General features: G+C 41.2%; 1 protein-coding gene across 3 annotated transcripts in view; it reads right to left on the reverse strand.

The window, feature by feature from the left end:
• The window catches only part of sorcs3a (sortilin related VPS10 domain containing receptor 3a), a 281809-nt gene that overhangs the window by 78301 nt on the left and 184571 nt on the right, over positions 1–18937 (reverse strand). For all 3 annotated transcript variants that reach the window (XM_061679784.1, XM_061679782.1, XM_061679785.1), the window contains 3 exons: positions 7817–7890; positions 5922–5986; positions 5174–5292 (listed from right to left, as the gene is read on the reverse strand). In XM_061679784.1, the coding sequence (XP_061535768.1) occupies positions 5174–5292; positions 5922–5986; positions 7817–7890 (258 nt within the window). The remainder of the gene's footprint in view (positions 1–5173; positions 5293–5921; positions 5987–7816; positions 7891–18937) is intronic.

Consider the following 18937-nt stretch of genomic DNA (forward strand, 5'->3'; position numbering starts at 1 on the left):
ACTGCAAATTGGGCAAAATGTTTATTTTTCAGAAACAAATAAATGCAAGAATAACATACCACAAGTTTGCGTTAAGTCATTAGACCAAACTGATTAAAAATATTTAAAGAATCCAAATTTAAAATATTATCTGATGACATTCCTTTTATATACTGTAGTTATTTGCAGCATGTTTTCACTGATTTAAAGTACTTCTCAAATTTGAAATTCTCCAGCCCTCTTTCACCAAAGAGCTGCATCAGCACTGCATCTCTCTTCTCTGCAACAGAGAATGTTTGCGAGTTCGCCTGCAGCACTTTTCATTGTATTATTATTAGTTTTAATATATTTTTTCGCAAGGACTAAGCGATGTTTGTGTCAACATTTCAGGCAAATTCCTTGGTTAATTTCTAGTAACACATTCACATTAATATTAAGTACGTTGCAAATAGAACAAACATATTCTACACAACTAATAATACAATATAACTATTATTAGACAATACAAAGGCATCATCACAAATCCTTGATGTTTTATGTTATGCTTTGTGCAGACTGATCTGACCATATGACTTTCCAGCTGAAAACTATTTTTTGTTTTTCAACCCTGATGCATTTGCTTGTTTTTCTGGTTCTTATTATTTTATTTACAAGTTTTGGTGGGTGTCAATTAGCTTTTTCTTTTAGAGGATGGCCATTTGTAACAATGCCCTAGCTTGCATTCCAAGGATGCTGTCCCCAAAATGTATTTTGAGGATTCTAAAGTGGACTGGTGAATAAGTCTTTGAACAATCAATAGTCCAATTATTGTTTGTTGGGGGAAACGTAAGTTCCATAAATAAGCTTCATGTGCTGTTTGGGAAATGCAGAGTCTAGACCAGTGGTCCCCAACGTTTTTTTTTGTTTTTTTTTGTTTCTCTTTAACGACACTCTCCTATCTTGGAGTAATGGGAAAAAATAACAGTGTGTTTCTTATGTCCAGTCTACTCCTGAATTTTGTTTTGGTTGCCGTCAATGCAGAAATCCTGCTTCACAATGATAGGATGTTGGAAATGGAAGCAAGGTATTTAGAGCTGTTTTTGGCAATTACAATACATATACATACAGTATTATGTTGAGTGGGCTTGGTGTGGGGTGGCACGGTGGATGACTGGTTAGCACATCCCGCCTTACAGTTCTGAGGTTCAAATCCCACCTCGCCTTTGTGGAGTTTGCATGTTCTCCTTGGTTTTCTCTGGGTACTCCGGTTTCCTCCCACATCCCAAAAACGTGCATGGTAGGTTAATTGAAGACTCCAAATTGCCCATAGGTGTGAATGTGAGTGTGAATGGTTGTTTGTTTATATGTGCCCTGCAATTGGATGGTGACCAGTTCAGAATGTACCCCGGCTTTCACCCAAAGATAGCTGGCATGGGCTCCGGCACACCAGCGACTCTAGTTAGGATAAGCGGTATGAAAAATGGATGGATGGGTGGATGGATGGATGGATGGATGGGCTTGGTGTGTGGGAATTACCTGCCAGCAAACCCATTTTATAAGTAGCACTGCTGATATTGTTGACGCTTGAATGTCGCTTCCTTCTTCTTGGAAGTGGTAAGCTCTTCTTGTGTCTAATCATTGTGGCCTTTACCCTTTCTGAAGCTCTCTAAAGACATTTATTTCATACTCTTACTCATTTTTTCTTGCTTGTGGGTGTATTTTTTTCACTACCGTATTATGAGCCCAACACGAGTTGTGTGACTTGTGAACAGAGACATGGCAGATGTACCTGATTTTCAAAATAAAACTTCTTTTAGACTCTGATAACCAGCCTGGTCCCAAATGGCCCACAGGCCGATGATTGGGGCCCACTGGTTGGGGCCCGCTGGTCTAGGCCATTTGCAAAAACCTTCTCTAATAATCTAATCTTAGTTATGCAGCAACAAATCACAGGGCGTAGAGTATTGTCATTTGGCCATCAGCCAATAATGTTCACACAAACTGTGTAAAGTAGCACCTTCATGGAGCACTCACCTTTGAATAACATTGGGCATGATATGTGTTGGTGGAAAACTTTCAAAACAAATGTGAAGCCAAGCTTGGCTGAGAAGAAGTGACCCCCACAGTCATGTTACAGGAGTTGTTTTTTACTAGTGTAGTAAATGAACAAAATTGCATAGAAAGAAACAAAAAAAGAGGTCCTAGTTGCTAGGACCTAGCAGTAAGCTATACGTACGTAGGGTATTTGGTGAACACTGCGGAAACAGTCCTACAGACAATTGAAGGAAAGAGCAGGAGATCAATAGCGAGATAACCAGAGGCAATTTGAACTTTAAACGAAATTGGTATGATTGATTCCCCACCGCCAAGTGTAGGATCGTACAGTATGAGCTTTTCTTTAACAAACAGAACAGTATAGAGTTTGAACAAAACTGCCGTTGTAAATATACTGACTTTCTCTGTTGAATAGATATGTATGAAACCTCATTTTCCCATTGTCAAAATACTTGTACGTAAAAATCATGATGGAAATTAAAATACGACAATAATTTGCGCCTATGTTAATTTGCGTTTACAACATTACCATTCGTGTCTATCTCACTAATCGTGATTAATTGCACAAACTAGGCTGTGAAAATGTTTGAGCACAGATGAATAATAAAATCATTGTATCTTAGCACAAATTCTGGTTGTTTAGCTGAGGTTTATCCATCCATCCATCCATCCATTTTCTGAGCTGCTTCTCCTCACTGGGATCACGGGCGTGCTGGAGCCAATCCCAGCTATCATCGGGCAGGAGGCGGGGTACACCCTGAACTGGTTGCCAGCCAATCGCAGGGCACATACAAAAAAACAACCATTCGCACTCACAGTCACACCTACGGGCAATTTAGAGTCGTCAATTCACCTACCATGCATGTTGTTGGGATGTGGGAGGAAACCGGAGTGCCTGGAGAAAACCCACACAGGCACGGGGAGTACACGCAAACTCCACACAGGCGGGGCCGGGGATTGAACTGTCCTCAGAACTGTGAGGCAGACGCTCTAACCAGTCGTCCACCGTGCCGCACTAGCTGAGGTTTCAAACAAAATAAAACATGCCACATAGGGACCAATAAATGTTGAAATACAAATATTGATTTGGAGGGGGGGCGGAACAGTGTTACACATGGAGAGCATGTCTGTTTATCATCCAAAAGTAAAAGCAGGGCCCAGGAGTCAAACCAAGAGAAATGTGAATACCCAACACCCACCATATTACTATGGTTACCAGGTCCCCGACTGGGAACCGTTATCCCTGTACTGTGATCGTGAGTGGTGGGGCGTCGTGCATTAAAATTGGGGAGACTGGTGGGGGTGAGGCAAGAGGCTCACAGGGCAATGATGACCTGCGACCATCACGCATGTTTTTGATTGTGGAACATGAAGGCATACTGATTGGTACCAGCCAGACCGTGGAGAATGTGGCGATGGCGATCCCAAGACAAAAACTCAGGTGTGGGTGGAGTTTGGTGAGACCATGAAGAAAGAAGATTCTGGTCCACCATCTGACACCTCAGACGCAGTGGCCACATTCATTAGGCCGGGATCATCAACTCTAAGTGGAGCAGTCCGCAGCTGAGTGTGAAGCGGCTGGAATGAGAATTGGAATTTTTCAAATCAGAGACCATGATCCTCAGCCAGAATAGGGTGATGTGCTCTCTTGTGGAGGTGTTCAAGAATCATGGGGTATTTCATAAGTGTGTGCAAAATGGAGGAGATCCAAAGGAGGATTCATGCAGCTTCAGTCAGTAGTGATGCAGACTTGGTCTGTCCTACTGAAGAAGCTGAGCTGATAAGCGAAGCTTGAGTTTTACCGGTCGATATTCGGTCGACATTACTAACCATTTAGAAGATGAGAAAGATGGGGTCTTGAGCGAGGTACCCTTATCCACACACCAGTTTTTTACATCTTAACCGACTTTTGTGAGAGACCCCACAGACAACGAGGTAAAAAAAGTGAAAAGTGTATATTTACAGGCTTTATAGTGTGTGGTATTTTAATCCACCCATCCATTTTCTATGGCTTATCCTGTTCAGAGTCGAGGGAAGCTGGAGCCTATCCCAGCTGACTTCGGCTGGAAGGCAGACCCTGGACTGGTTGCCAGTCAGTCACAGGGCCGACTCTCACATCCACAACGTGAGTAGCAACTGAACCCAAGCTGCCTGCACTGAAGTCAGGGAAATGTACCACTACACCATCATTGATGGTATTGTACTACTTACGACTACGACTATTTATTTATTTATTTTACAATCACACCTGGGTTCCTTTGCTCTATTTCTTGGCATGTTTACTGAATCAAGATTTAGATATCATTAAACACACACTTTTGTCTCATGAGCCATCGATACTAAAACACCAGAAGGGACATACAGTATTTAGAAATATATATATCCATCCCACCCATTTTCCATCCCGCTTATCCTCACTAGGGTCGTGGGCGTGCTGGAGCCTGTCCTAGCTATCTTCGGGCGAGAGGCGGGGTACACCCTGAACCGGTCGCCAGCCAATCGCAGGGCACATATAAACAAACAACCATTCGCACTCACATTCACACCAACGGGCGATTAAGAGTCTTCAATTAACCTACCATGCATGTTTTTGGGATGTGGGAGGAAACCGGAGTCCCAGGAGAAAACCCACACAGGCACGTGGAAAACATGCAAACTCCACATAGGCAAGGCAGGATTTGAACCTGGGTCCTCAGAACTGTGAGGCAGATGTGCTAACCAGTTGTCTACTGTGCTGGAAAAATACACCTCAGCATCATCAAATTGCATTTCAGATTCTTGATTTTTTATTTTGTTTTAATTTTGCTGCTATATTTGCACAATTGCATTAAAATCGGGTATTGTATTGAGACAGGCTGTTGTTATTGTCGAAACAACTGAAAAATAGATCTCATTAATAATTAAACCCTCGCTCTCTCAAAGTATTAGGCTGTTGTTACTTTTTTTAAGGGTCTCCTTTTTATTATGTGCACTGCTGAATAGTTTGGTGGGAAAGAAAAGCTGCACTTGCACTCATCACTTTTCATTGTTCAGGAAATCACTGGTATATAAATTGCCTTTCAGCCAAAAAATACTGGCATAATGTTAAACTTTTTGCCCTTATTGATACAAAAAAAAACTATTACATGCATCCAAAAAAAATAATACTTGTAATACTCACCTGTATGAATATGTAGTCATCCTGAACCACCAATGAACTGATGTCAATGGATCCAGGAAAGGGGTAATTCCTGTTGGCTTCTGTGCACATCTGCACTCTGCACGTGATGTACTGGACACCTGTATTTTGGAAAGATAGTAAGTGTGAGACCTTACCATAATATACATACTGTTAAGGGATGTCTGGGAAGGGATTAGGACCATCACAGGCTGCAAGATGAGCCAAACCAGAGCAAAGGATAACACAGATAGCCCAACCAGTCCAACTAACAACAGGTTTGAATATGATGCCAATTTGTAATCAGAATATCTTCAATGCCTCTCATTCTACATCTTGTCTTTTGGTGGTGTATTCAATGTTTTTTATACTACAAGGCAAGTGAGGACAAATTTAAATTTCTGCATGTATGCTTTTTTATATGTATTCTGACATTTTCTTTGTCTAATTCCCTCTCTCTGAGGTGGTTTCAAGTTAGCACTTCAATTCCATGTTGAGTAAATGCCACAAATTAAATCACAGCCTCTTTGGCTGTCTGTTATATTGTCGTACAACAATGCTGACATTCAGCTACATGACCACAATGTCACTCGCTTGCATAAACATGTTCACCAATGTCGAAGTTTGGTGTCTGCTGTTAAGCAGTGCAGAAGACATACCATATTAATTAAGAGAAAAGTTCATTTGCAAAGCATGCCATGTAGCTGTTGCCATAGAGATGTTTATTTATGCATGTGTAGCATAAACTCACTTCCATCTGGCATGTGGGCCTCCATGTGGACAAGGTCTGACTCCTTGTCTAGCCCTGACACAGACCTGGGAGAAGATGACAGATCACAGGGCTATTTGATACAAGATGGTAGTTACCGTAATTTCTCGTGTATAAGGCGCATTTCCCCCCCCAAAAAAATTGTCAAAAGTCCATAGTGCGCATTATACATAGGTAGAGGGGGAAATGAAAAAGCTTTCACACATTATAAATGTATGCCGCCATCTAGAGCTAATGAAAAAGCTGTACACTTTCATTCCAATGTCACCGCCACCTAAAGGCTATGAAAAAGATGTAGCCTACACTTTCAGTCCAGTATTACAGGGGTACGTATGACTGCAAATACTGTATGTACACTTGTGCTCATGAGTTTACATACCCTAGCAGAATTTGTGAAATATGTTTTGTTTTTGTTTTTTGTTTTTTTAATATGACTTAACAACAACCATCATTCATTTCTTTATGGCTATGTTTTGTTTAATGATAATGCTTTTCTGAAATGCTTGTCAGTTTAATTTGATTCCCATTAAATTTTAATTAAATGTGTTTCGCCTCGCCCTTCATGTTTTCTTTAAAGAATTGTACCCATCTTACAAATTCTGCCTGGGTAATCAAACATATGAGCTCAACTATGTGTTTTCTCATTTACTAAATAAAAGTAAGGCTGTGAATTTCAAAATAAGAGCAAGTAAATAAAAAAGTATAACATGTTCAAATAAAGTGCTGAATTTCAGAATAATTATTTGAAAAAATACTTCATGTTTTGATCATATGGGTAAAAGCAAAATCATGCATTATAGAAGAAGAAGAAGCATCTTTTATTGTCATGAACATGCGTGCACACGAAATTTGTTCTCTGCCTTTAACCCATCACAGTGAACACATACACATGTTAGTGGAAATGCATTATACATGGGTAGAAGGGTTTTCCAGAATTTTGAGTTCAACTTTGGGGGTGCGCATTATACACTGAAAAAAACATGTTTTCTGTGAACATTTTTATTATTAATATTAATATCACAATAAATCCAGGCCTGCTTCCCTCCAATAAAATGCGACATTATAAAACATTGAATCCTAACCAGTGTACCATGGCGCCTTTAGTGTGCTGTGAGAGATCATTATTTGATAGAAAATTATTTATTTACTACATATAAATATATCTTTTGTCAACTATTTATGGCAGTGACATATAGCAGCAGGCTATTAAATGGCAGACTCTATGGCAGACTCTATGGCAGAAGGTAAATATTTAGACTGTGTGTCCACTTTTTTTTTTCTTCTGTTTTCGTTTGGTGGTGTACTGTGAGATTTTTTCAAATTTAAAATATGTGCCTTGGTTTAGTAAATGTTTGGTAGCACTGGTATAAAGGAATTGACATGCAGCCACAACTGGGTAACAAAGGGACACCACACTCTGACTGTATTAATATCCTAAGTGAAATATTCCTTAAAATAAATGGAATAAATGTGCATTAAACAAAATGGACACAGCTTTCTACTTAGTGTGACACTGTCTTGGAGGTTTAAGCCATTGTGAAAAAAAAAACATTGTTATATCTAATTAATTTATTCATTAGATGCCAGCTATGAGCACAAAATGAGAAATTAAGTAGAAGGCAACATGTCGTCAGATACTGAAGGCAAAGTGCACTCTGAACGAAAAGCTTAATCTCTGCCTGATTATCTCAAGGGTTGCAAATGTGCAGAATTTTAGCAGCAGCACCAGTCAGTCATGCTGCTTGTGAGCATCAATACCACTGTCCCTGTCACACAGAAGACAAGCAAAGGCCACAGCATTCGCACATAAATGGAACTTTGAAGGAGAGGAATGAAATGGAATAAAGAGAATTGAAGATGTGAAAAGGTTAACTCACCAATAGAATCTAGTAGGGGTAACGTGTTCATGGACAAGCTGCCATTTTCTCCCAAAGTCTAACGAGCTGTACAGCTGTGGATATGAGATTAAAACATTTTTTTAGCAAGATAAATGGTAACTATATGTCGATATGGTTTGACATGAATGTGGCCTCAAATTGGAGTAGCTAATTTAATATTTGAAACAACCTTGAGTCATAGCCAGGTGATTCCAGAATGGAGGTTAGTCTGGGGTTATCAACCATTATCAGGGGATAGCACTGAACTGCTATCATAGTAATTACCAACTGCCCATTCAAGCGTGCATACAATCATACATACAGGATTTTGCTCGCCCTTGCCAATTAGAAAGTAGTCCTTTATTTAATGGTAATCAAGAACCGAGATACAGCTACTTTTACATAATCTTTGTGATGCCATACAAATTTAGACCAGTATAAGCATACTGTGTACGCATTCTGAATACAGAGTTTTTTTAAAATGGACAGTAATTGCTGATGGTAACCCGTGGAATAATACCACGGTTACCTTAATTTCAACCTATGGTGGGAACAGTCGTTCAGGGCGAATTGAACCGTTCATCCATCCATTCTCAATACTGCTTATCATGTTCAGGGTTACGTCGTGCTGGAGCCTTTCCCAGCTGACTTCGGGTGAAAGGCGGACTACACCCTGAATTGGTCGCCAGTCAGTCGCAGTGCACATACAGACACGGACAAACTCACATTCACACCGTCACTGAGTGGGAACTGAACCCATGCTCCCTGCATCGAAGTCAGGCAAATGCACCACAATTCAATCAGTGACTGAATGAAACCGTATGTTTAATATTCTTCGTATGTATTGATTACACTGGTCAACAAGAAATTTACTGTCGAAGATTTTCTAGCTGATTTTGGACAATTTTGAGTTTTGCTCAATCCGGTCAACTTTTTGAATTATGGCCACCTGTTTTTGTTTACATTTACAGATATATTCGCCTAGTTTAGAGGTTAAAACAAACTGAGGTACATGCCCTGAATTTTGAACAATAGCAACGTAACATTCAATTTACTGGTGCTTACATTTATCAGTGTAGTACTACTCAATTTACACTAAGCAAAGTTTGTAACATTTGATTAATAAACTGTTAACAAGTTGGCAGAAAGAGCTGACCTGAACAAGAGAAACGGATTTCACTTTCGGATTCAGCAATTCAAAATTCTTCTAAATCAGTTGAAAATACATCAATCCATCCATTTTCTGAGCCGCTTCTCCTCACTAGGGTCGCGGGCGTGCTGGAACCTATCCCAGGCTCTGTCATCGGGCAGGAGGCGGGGTACACCCTGAACTGGATGCCAGCCAATCGCAGGGCACGTACAAACAAACAAACATTCGCACTCACATTCACACCTACGGGCAATTTAGAGTTGTCAATTAACCTATCACGCATGTTTTTGGGATGTGGGAGGAAACCAGAGTGCCCGGAGAAAACGTTTACAAAAAAAAAAAAAAAAAAAGAAAAATTGTAAACCAGAGTTATTGTTCCCTGATGTTGACACCTGTGGCGTTATTTACATGCATTTTGGTCGTGTACAATTACAGGTTTGTCCAGGTTTTTAGTCAATCTAAGCATATGGATATGAGTCACTTGAAAATACATGTATTGTAAATAGATGCCCCCAAAAATGGCAACATAATAAACCAGTATTGGCCAGTTAATCCATCCATCCATTTTCAACACCGCTTATCCTGGTTAGGGTCGCGGGACGCTGGAGCCTATCCCAGCTGACTTCGGGCGAAAGGCGGACTACACCCTGAACTGGTCACCAGTCAGTCACAGGGCACATATAGACACGGAACACCTTTCACACTCACATTCACACCGTCACTGAGTGGGAACTGAACCCACGCTGCCTGCACCAAAGTCAGGCGAGTGTACCGCTACACCATCAGTGACTCTTGGCCAGTTAATCTGCAGTGTAAACTCAGTTTAAATTTGTGGGAAAAAAAACAAAAAAACAAACAAAAACAAAAAAACACGCTATGGGAGCATTTTGTGAACGTCAATTCATTGCATCAAATAATTCAATCTGGGCATGTATTGACATTTTCTTTGTTTTTATATGATACTTATCTCAATTGAAAAGCCCGTTTCAACAATAGATACAGTATGAAGAGAGAACGAATGTCATAAGGGAAGAATAATTTACATTAGAAGTTACATACTAAAATTCAGCAGAAATTCATTTCGGTAGCTTCACCACTGCTTTGTTGGTTTTACATTTACATTGATTCAACTTTAACACTGACATGTGTGACATGTTAAAAATGAGATGCACTTGCTGTCACCTTTGTAATACACCTTAATTTTAAATTAAAGACCGAGTGTGTTGTTTTTACATCTTATCATTAACGACTTATTTTTGCACTTTAATGTTCAAATGTGCGATTGGCTGGCGACCAGTTCAGGGTGTACCCCGCCTCTCGCCCAACGATAGCTAGGATAGGCTCCAGCACGCCCGCGACCCTAGAGAGGATGCGTGGAATGGAAGATGAATGAATGAATGTTCAAATGTTACTTACAAAATTGTCTATACAGAAAATAATGCTTTTATAGCAGTGACAATATGACCCTGGCTTTATTAAGGCATCAGCACGGAGTTATTTTTATCCTCCTCCTTCTTATTATTATTATTATGACAAAAAAGTAGTTCCAATTAGTAGCACCGATTTCCATTACATCCGATTGGATTTTTTTTTCCTTCAAAATATTCATTTCAGTACCAGCCTCCCAAAACAGATGTTTAACCATAATGCTCTCTCCCAATTAACAGCCCAAACGGTCATACAGGATTGGGAAAGCTTTATACAAATTGTTGTGAACTGTCAGCTCATTGTTTGAGTAAAATGCACAGTGAATGACTTGAGGGCTTTGAGAGATGTGAAGAAACCACTGCTTTTTTTCCATTTGTCCCTTAGGTTAAGTAATGGATTCTGGGTTAGCTGGAAGCACACATTTGTCGAGACCTTTGTGAAGTTGAAGTGTCATACACGGTAACCCATGGGCATTTGGTTTGCCCTGAATTGGCTCTCTGATTCTTCTACCTTCTGTATAAAAAGGTTCCCCGCTGAAGCATTTGGGTTGATGTAGCGTTGAGGCAAGCAGGATAACTCATCTCTTTGGACAGTGACATATGGACCGGCAGGCACAGCCTCTACCCTTTCTATTCATCAGTTCATTGACATCGAAGATTTTAAAACATCTGAGCTGTCACGCAGTATGCTTCATAGTTTCCCACTCACACGGGTAAATCAAACACATGGTTAGTCAGCTGCGACACGAGCCCAGGGATTTGTTGACTGACTTAATTATAAATGCTTATTGAAGAAGTGCATGTTTCTTGAAATCTATCTTATCTAATTGTGGTTATCTAGGGAAGACATTTAGGTATTTGAGTAAATATTAGCTTTTGTGTTTTTGTATTATCTGAGTTCCAAGTGAGCTATTTGGGCTCAGCCTGCTTACTTTCTAGTAGGTCCAGCATAGCATGGTTCAAAGTGTCATTTTTAATAATTAGTTTGTCGTTTCAATCAAATTCCTTATTTACTAATATAGTGGTTATCAAACTTTTTGCACCAAGGAAAAAGTACTACCATCATGATGAACATTAAAATAAAAGTTTTTAAAAAAAGAGGCAGAGGTTTTATATCTAAAATGTATAGTCTTGTAACCCCATTGTAACATAATGCATAAATTGAATATAAACACTGCGCTTAAATGTAGGAAAATAAAAAAAACTGTACTTGAATATTGATTCATTTAAAATGTACTCCACGTGAAAGTTAAAACAATGTTTTACTTCAATCGAAGTTTAAAAACAAACACTGCTTAAAGAGTAATGCAATACAAATGTCCTATACTTACAGGATGTCCTGAATTAACAAAACAAAAAACAAAAACAAAAAAACAAAAAAAACCTAAACAGGTGGTAAGTATAGCTACTAGTTTCATTCTAATATCTGTGATTGTATTGCATATTTTACATGTTGTCAGTTTCATTTGTATTTATTTAATTCAGTGATTCTTTTGGCACAAGCCTTCATATAACCAGTGGTACGCATACCACAATTTAAGAATCACTGTACTAATTCTATTACCAAACAAAATATAAAATGTCTTACATATAAATGTAAATATAAAACACACAGCCTAAACAATCATGCTAAACATAGCTGTGTGTGTCGGTGAGCAAAAACCTGTTGACAAGCCAGGTAATCAGTCAACACATCTGCTAAATGGTTCTCTTCCCATCGATATCTATTTCACCTGCTAAAATAGTGACATAAATAAGGTATCTAAAATCTTTTGAAGAGGGAAAGTCAACACATAATTACAAATTGTTGTGTATACAAATACTTCTTATACGGTATCGTGTACTATACTTCAACATGAACAACACAGATAATAATAAAGAGTCTTGTCCCCCAAAACAAAAATCTTATGCAATCAAACCTGATATCGTAGCTGGACTGACCCGTGAGAGGCAGGGAGTGAGTGCCAAAGGGCATCCAGATTGCCAAAATTTTTTAAAAAAGCTAATCTAGCTGTTCTTATCTGTTGCTTGAATGGTAGCATATGTTGCTCCAAAACCTGTATGTACCTTTCAGCATTAATGGTCCCTTCACAGATGTGCATATTACCAGAGGTGAGATTAAGTCACATAATGTATGTGCAAGTCACATGCAAGTCTCACATCATAACCTTCAAGTCTCAAGCAAGTCCCAAGTCACTGTGGGAAAAATAAATCAAGCAAGCAATAACTCAAGCAAGTCAAGTCAAGTCGCCAGAAATTTTCAAGCAAGTCCAGTCAAGTCATTACTCCGTTTAAGGAAGTCGCAAGTCAAGTTGTACAATTTTGCTCCAGTCGCAACATACAGTATACTGGAGTGGTAATAAAATGTTTTCTTTCGTCTCAAAACATACCACTAAAAAAAAGTATTCAGACCTTATAAAAGCTCCACGACAACTGAGATTACGATTGTTTGAATGTATTGCACTGAATTGTTTTAAAGTTGTATTTCAAACTCAACTTTATTTCTAATCAAACTATGCTTTGTACTTTGTGACAGCTTTGTAACTCTGATGGTTCTATACTGAACAGAAATATAAACGCAACACTTTTGTTTTTGCTCCCGTTTTTCATGAGTTGGACTCGGGAACATTTTTCATGAGTTGGACTCAAATATTGTTCACAAATCTGTCGAAATCTGTGTTAGTGAACATTTCTCCTTTATCGAGATAATCCATCCCACCTCACAGGTGTGGGATATCATATATATATATATATTTTTTTTTGTCAATGTCTTTCTGTCTCCAATGTGTTCTGTAAATTGACTGTGTGTTGTCGTACTAGAGCGGCTCCAACTACCGGAGACAAATTCCTTGTGTGTTTTTTGGACATACTTGGCAAATAAAGATGATTCTGATGCTGATTAGACAGCATGATTATTGCACAGGTGTGCCTTAGGCTGGGCACAATAAAAGGGGTCGGTGCTGCGGGGCTGGGTGGGGCGGCCCTCGTCGGTGTTTGTCCTGCCTGATGGGCCCGACCTGCAGGAGCCATGCCTCTTAATCACTCACTTAACACATACTCATGCCACTCACTGTGTATATTTTTCTCACTGGTCATATCTGGGCACATATACATATTCAGGGGTTCCTGGGAGACTGGTATGGGGTCGGGATGGTGTTGGTGTCGGACCGGATTTCAACACGTCTGTGGTGTTTCCCGGTCCGTGCGCCCTGTCCCTCCCCCTTTCCTGCCCTCCTGGATTTTAATGCATCACACACTCATCCCCATATTTTTAATTGCACCACATACACCCATCTCTGGGGGACGGTGGGTCTTGGGTGGGGGAGATTTGGCTGTTAGGCAGCAGTGCCTGGTGGCCCTGACGGGAGTTCAAGGAAGAACAACGTGCTCCCACACACAGCAAAGCGCTAACCCTGCTGCTTGGTTTCTGTCGCAAACACATAAAAGCTACTTGTTAACACTGAAAATGCGGCATCTTCCAAATATATCAACTGCCACTGACAGTCCTGGCTAGGATACAAATAATATATTTCACTAGCTCACATCGTTAGTGAAAGTTCTACAATGAATAGCGTGAACACAGAAAGAGTCATTCTCTCACACAAACAAGAAAGGAACGAATTTGTGACATGGGGTCTCTGCAGGACTTTTTATTTATTCATCTGTGGCATCATTGGGTCTCATGGGATTTCCATGGAGCAGGTGGAAGTCTTACAGACATGCTGTTCTCTACCAGTAGTCAGTATGTCCTATTTTGCTGTGATAACAAGACATTAGGGCTTGTGATTGTGCAGAAAACATGGAGGTAAAAAGGTCAGGATTCCTGCATCTGTTTCATAGTTTTGTTGTTTTTCACTGCAAATTATAAAAGTCAACTGCTAAAATTAAGAACGCATGATCACACTGCTAATGTTTCAGATGTCAGCAGTGTTTCCTTACATACTAAATGTGACATACGTGTGTGGCAGTTGAAGTGGACATTGACAATGTATGAAAGCTTTGCTTTTACAATAAAGTATACACGTTTTGTCTAATAATTTGAAACGGCACAAACAGAAAAATAATATCACTGACATTAAGTGTCATCATGATTGACAGGGATTGTAACATAATGGCATTTTTTTGTGACTTGGCAGGTTTATGCATGAAAGAGTCAAAAATATGGGGCTATTTCCTGCATTATAGATTGCTGTGTCACATACAATTACTATGTCACTTTTATCACTTGGAACTTAGTAGACAACAATAAATAATATATTTCTGTGTTGTGGGTTATCAAACTGCTTTTGTTGGCTTTATCTTGACATGGTCGGCAATTAGACAGCTGGTTTTCTGTGATTAATGGTTCGCACACAGTAAACAGAGGTTAGGATAATACAATGGAGGCAGTCTTGGGCACGAGAAATGCCAAAGAATTACATTTATTTTTATGTTGAAAGATTGTTTTCTCATTACTTTCCACAGTATCTGTGTGTTTACAATTGTAGTTCAGTTAGTTTAGTTTGAACCAAAATAAATAAAAATTTAAAAAAAGGCACAGTGGTGGACGTTTGTTATAGTTTGCTTAGCATTTACATTCATTAATCTTATGTACCCTTAAGAAAACCAAACTGTTGCATTAAATCAATGGTGATGGCAAAACCTGACTAAGTTTGAATTTCAAACTTGGAGGTGGCCTTTTGCCTTTCCTTAGTGGCTACAGCATCCAGGTCTTCCATTGTTAGGGTGGCCAAGATACAGCTTGCCGGTTTTTATATTATTTTTTTTTGTGGGGGGGGTCAAAGGTCATGAGTACCATAATTTCTCAATTATAATGCACAGTTTTTTCTATTTTCCGGGTGCGGATTATGAACAATCCACCCATCCATCCATCCATCCATCAATTTTCTTCCGCTTAACCGAGGTCGGGTCGCGGGGGCAGTAGCTTTAGCACGGACGCCCAGACTCCCCTCTCCACACCCACTTCCTCCAGCTCTTCCGGGGGGATCCCGAGGCGTTCCCAGGCCAGCCGAAAGACGTAGTTTCTCCAGCGTTTCCTGGGTCGTCCCCGGGGTCTTCACCAGGGAGGTGCCCAGGAGGCATCCGAATCAGATGCCCTAACCACCTCATCTGGCTCCTCTCGATGTGGAGGAGCAGCGGGTCGACTCTGAGATCGTCCCGGATGACCAAGCTTCTCACCCTATCTCTAAGGGAAAGCCCGGACACCCTGCGGAGGAAAATAATTTCGGTCGCTGGTATCCGACCCACAGCTCGTGACCGTAGGTGAGGGTAGGTACATAGATCGACCGATAAATTGAGCGCTTCGCCTTTTGGCTTAGCTCCTTCTTTACCACAATGGACCGATAGAAAGTCTGCATGACTGCAGACGCTGCACCGATCCGCCTGTTGCTCTCCTGTTCCATTCTTCCCTCACTCGTGGAAAGACCCCAAGATACTTGAACTCCTCCACTTGGGGCAGGATCTCATCCCTGACCTGGAGAGGGCACGCCATCCTTTTCCGACTGAGGACCATGGTCTCAGATTTGGAGGTGCTGATTCTCATCCCGCGTCACATTCGGCTGCGAACTGCTCCAGTGAGAGTTGGAGATCACGGCTTGATGAAGCCAACAGAACCACATCATCTGCAAAAAGCAAAGATGCAATACTGACACCACCAAAACGGACTATCTCTACGCCACGGCTGCGCTTAGAAATTCTGTCCATAAAAGTTATGAACAGAATCGGTGACAAAGGGCAGCCTTGGCGGAGTCCAACCCTAATCGGAAATTAGTCCGACTTACTGCTGGATATGCGGACCAAACTCTGACTCTGGTCGTACAGGGACTGAACAGCCCATATCAGGGGGTTCGGTACCCCTTACTCCCGAGCACGCCCCACAAGACTCCCCAAGGGACATGGTCGAACGCCTTCTCCAAGTCCACAAAACACATGTAGACTGGTTGGGCGAACTCCCATGCACCCTCGAGGACCCTGCCGAGGGTGTAGAGCTTGTCCACTGTTCCACGGCCAGGAGGAAAACCACATTGCTCCTCGTGAATCTGAGATTCGACTTCCCGATGCACCCTCCTCTCCAGCACCCCTGAATAGACCTTACCAGGGAGGCTGAGTGTGATCCCCCTGTAGTTGGAAAACACTCTCCGGTCCCCCTTCCAAAAAAGGGGGACCACCACCCCACCCCACCCACGCGATGTTGCAGAGGCGTGTCAACCAGGACAGCCCCACAACATCCAGAGCCTTTTGGAACTCCGGGCAAATCTCATCCACCCCCGGGGCCTTGCCACCGTGGAGCTTTTTAACCACCTCGTTGACCTCGACCCCAGAGATAGGAGAGACCGCCTCAGAGAACCCAGACTCTGCTTCCTCATGGGAAGGCGTGTCGGTGGAATTGAGGAGGTCTTCGAAGTATTCTCCCCACCGACTCACAACGTCCCGAGCTGAGGTCAGCAGCACCCCATCCCCACTAAACACAGTGTTGATCGTGCACTGCTTCCCCCTCCTGAGACACTCGATGGTGGACCAGAATTTCCTCGAAGCCGTCTGGAAGTCTTATAATTCGAAAGACTGCAAGACTTCTGGATTATGAACAAGTGCAAGTAAATATAGAAAAATATATTGTCGCGCCAACACGCGATTGCAACACATCAAGTTGCCACAATTGGAGGTAAGCCAAACCTGACAACACGGAACAGATACACCAACCAGTCACAACAATATGTACTGTACATGTGCAAAATATAAAGTCAACTTCAAGTGCTGTATCAATATACTGTGCCTTTGCAGATTTAACCATTTATTAATTTATGTAACATTTTTAAAATTTTGAATTTTAGGGGTATTATTACAGTTTTTTATTTATCGGGAATGTATTTGACAAGGGATCAACTACAGAAATCAACTATAGGTCAAGTTCTATATTAAGAAAGTATCATTATTGTTGGATACATCTCAGAAAGATTGTATAAAATGGGATCCAAACAAAGTAATTTCAAACACGAGAGTGAACTTTTGAACTCCTTTTACATTTTAACAATATACCTTGTGGCTGTAATTTCATTCAGAAATTGAAGGATGACATCTTTAAAGGGTAACTTCACCATCAAATCTGTAAGTAGCCTCTATTAGCATTTAAAAAATGAAGCTAGGTAGAGAGGTATTTTAATTGTGGAAACTAGTGTGTGACTCAAGAAGTCAACGTAACAATCTTTGAAGTTACATACTGTATTTGTGAGGTCACACACTGATGTTGGATAAGAAGGCCTGGCTCTCAGTCTGCACTTGAAATCAACCCAAAGGTGCTGTATCGGGTTGAGGGGAAGACTTTGTGCAGGACAGTCAAGTACATCCAGACCAAATTCTCTCATCCATGTTATTATGTTGGAACGGGAAGGCTAATCCCCAAAATCTGTGTCTGTAGTGATGCAGACTCTGTATCGGTCTGTCATGGTAAGGAAAGAGCTGAGCCAAAAAGCAAAGCTCTCTATTTACCGGTCCATCTATGTTCCTACCCTCACCTACAGTATTGTCAAAAGCTGTGGCTCGTGACCGAAAGAACAAGATCATGGATACAAGCGGCTGAAAAGAATTTCTTCCGCAAGGTGTCCGGGCTGTCCCTTAGAGATAGGGTGAGAAGCTTGGTCCTCCGGGAGGCGGTCAGAGTTAAGTCGCTGCTCGTCCGCATCAAGAGGTGCCAGATGAGGTTGCTCGAGCATCTGGTTAGGATGCCGCCGTCTGCCTCCCTGGTGAGGTGTCCCGGGCATGTCCCACCAGGAGGAGGCCCTGGGGATGACCCAGGACATGCGGGAGAGAGCATTCCCAGCTGGCTTGGGTACGTTTCCAGATCCACCTGGAAGAGCTGGATGAAGTGGCTGGGGAGAGGGAAGTTTGTGCTTCTGCTGCCTCCGCGATCTGACCTCGGCTAAGCAGAAAACAGTGGTGGTGGATCTATGATAACTAGGAAGGAACTAATCTGGATTGAACTCGTTCAGCTCCAAGCAAGCACTCACATTTAGTTATTTCCTTCTTTATTTAACAAGAAACTATTCTCAACAGAACTATAATAATAATATCCATCCATTCTCAACACCGCTTATCCTGGTTAAGGTCGCAGGGTGCGGGAGCCTATCCCAGAAGACTTTGGGCGAAAGGCGGACTACACCCTAAACTGGTCGCCAGTCAGTCGCAGGGCACATATTGACATGGACAACCATTCGCACTAACATTCACACTGTCACTGAGTGGGAACGGAACCCATGCTGCCTTCACCAAAGTCAGGCGAGTGTACCACTACACCATCAGTGACATAATAATAATAATAATAACAATAATAATAATAAAAATAACAATAACAATAACAATAATAATAATACTAATAATGATAATGATAATGATAATGATAATGATAATGATAATGATAATAATAATATTAATAGGCAGCACTGGGCGACCGGTTAACACATGTGCCTCACAGTTGTGAGGACTGGGGTTCAAATCCTGGCCCCGCCTGTGTGGAGTTTGCATGTTCTCGCCGTGCCTGTGTGGGTTTTC

Source organism: Phycodurus eques, chromosome 6, assembly GCF_024500275.1.
Source record: "Phycodurus eques isolate BA_2022a chromosome 6, UOR_Pequ_1.1, whole genome shotgun sequence".
NCBI classification, from domain to species: Eukaryota; Metazoa; Chordata; class Actinopteri; order Syngnathiformes; family Syngnathidae; genus Phycodurus; species Phycodurus eques.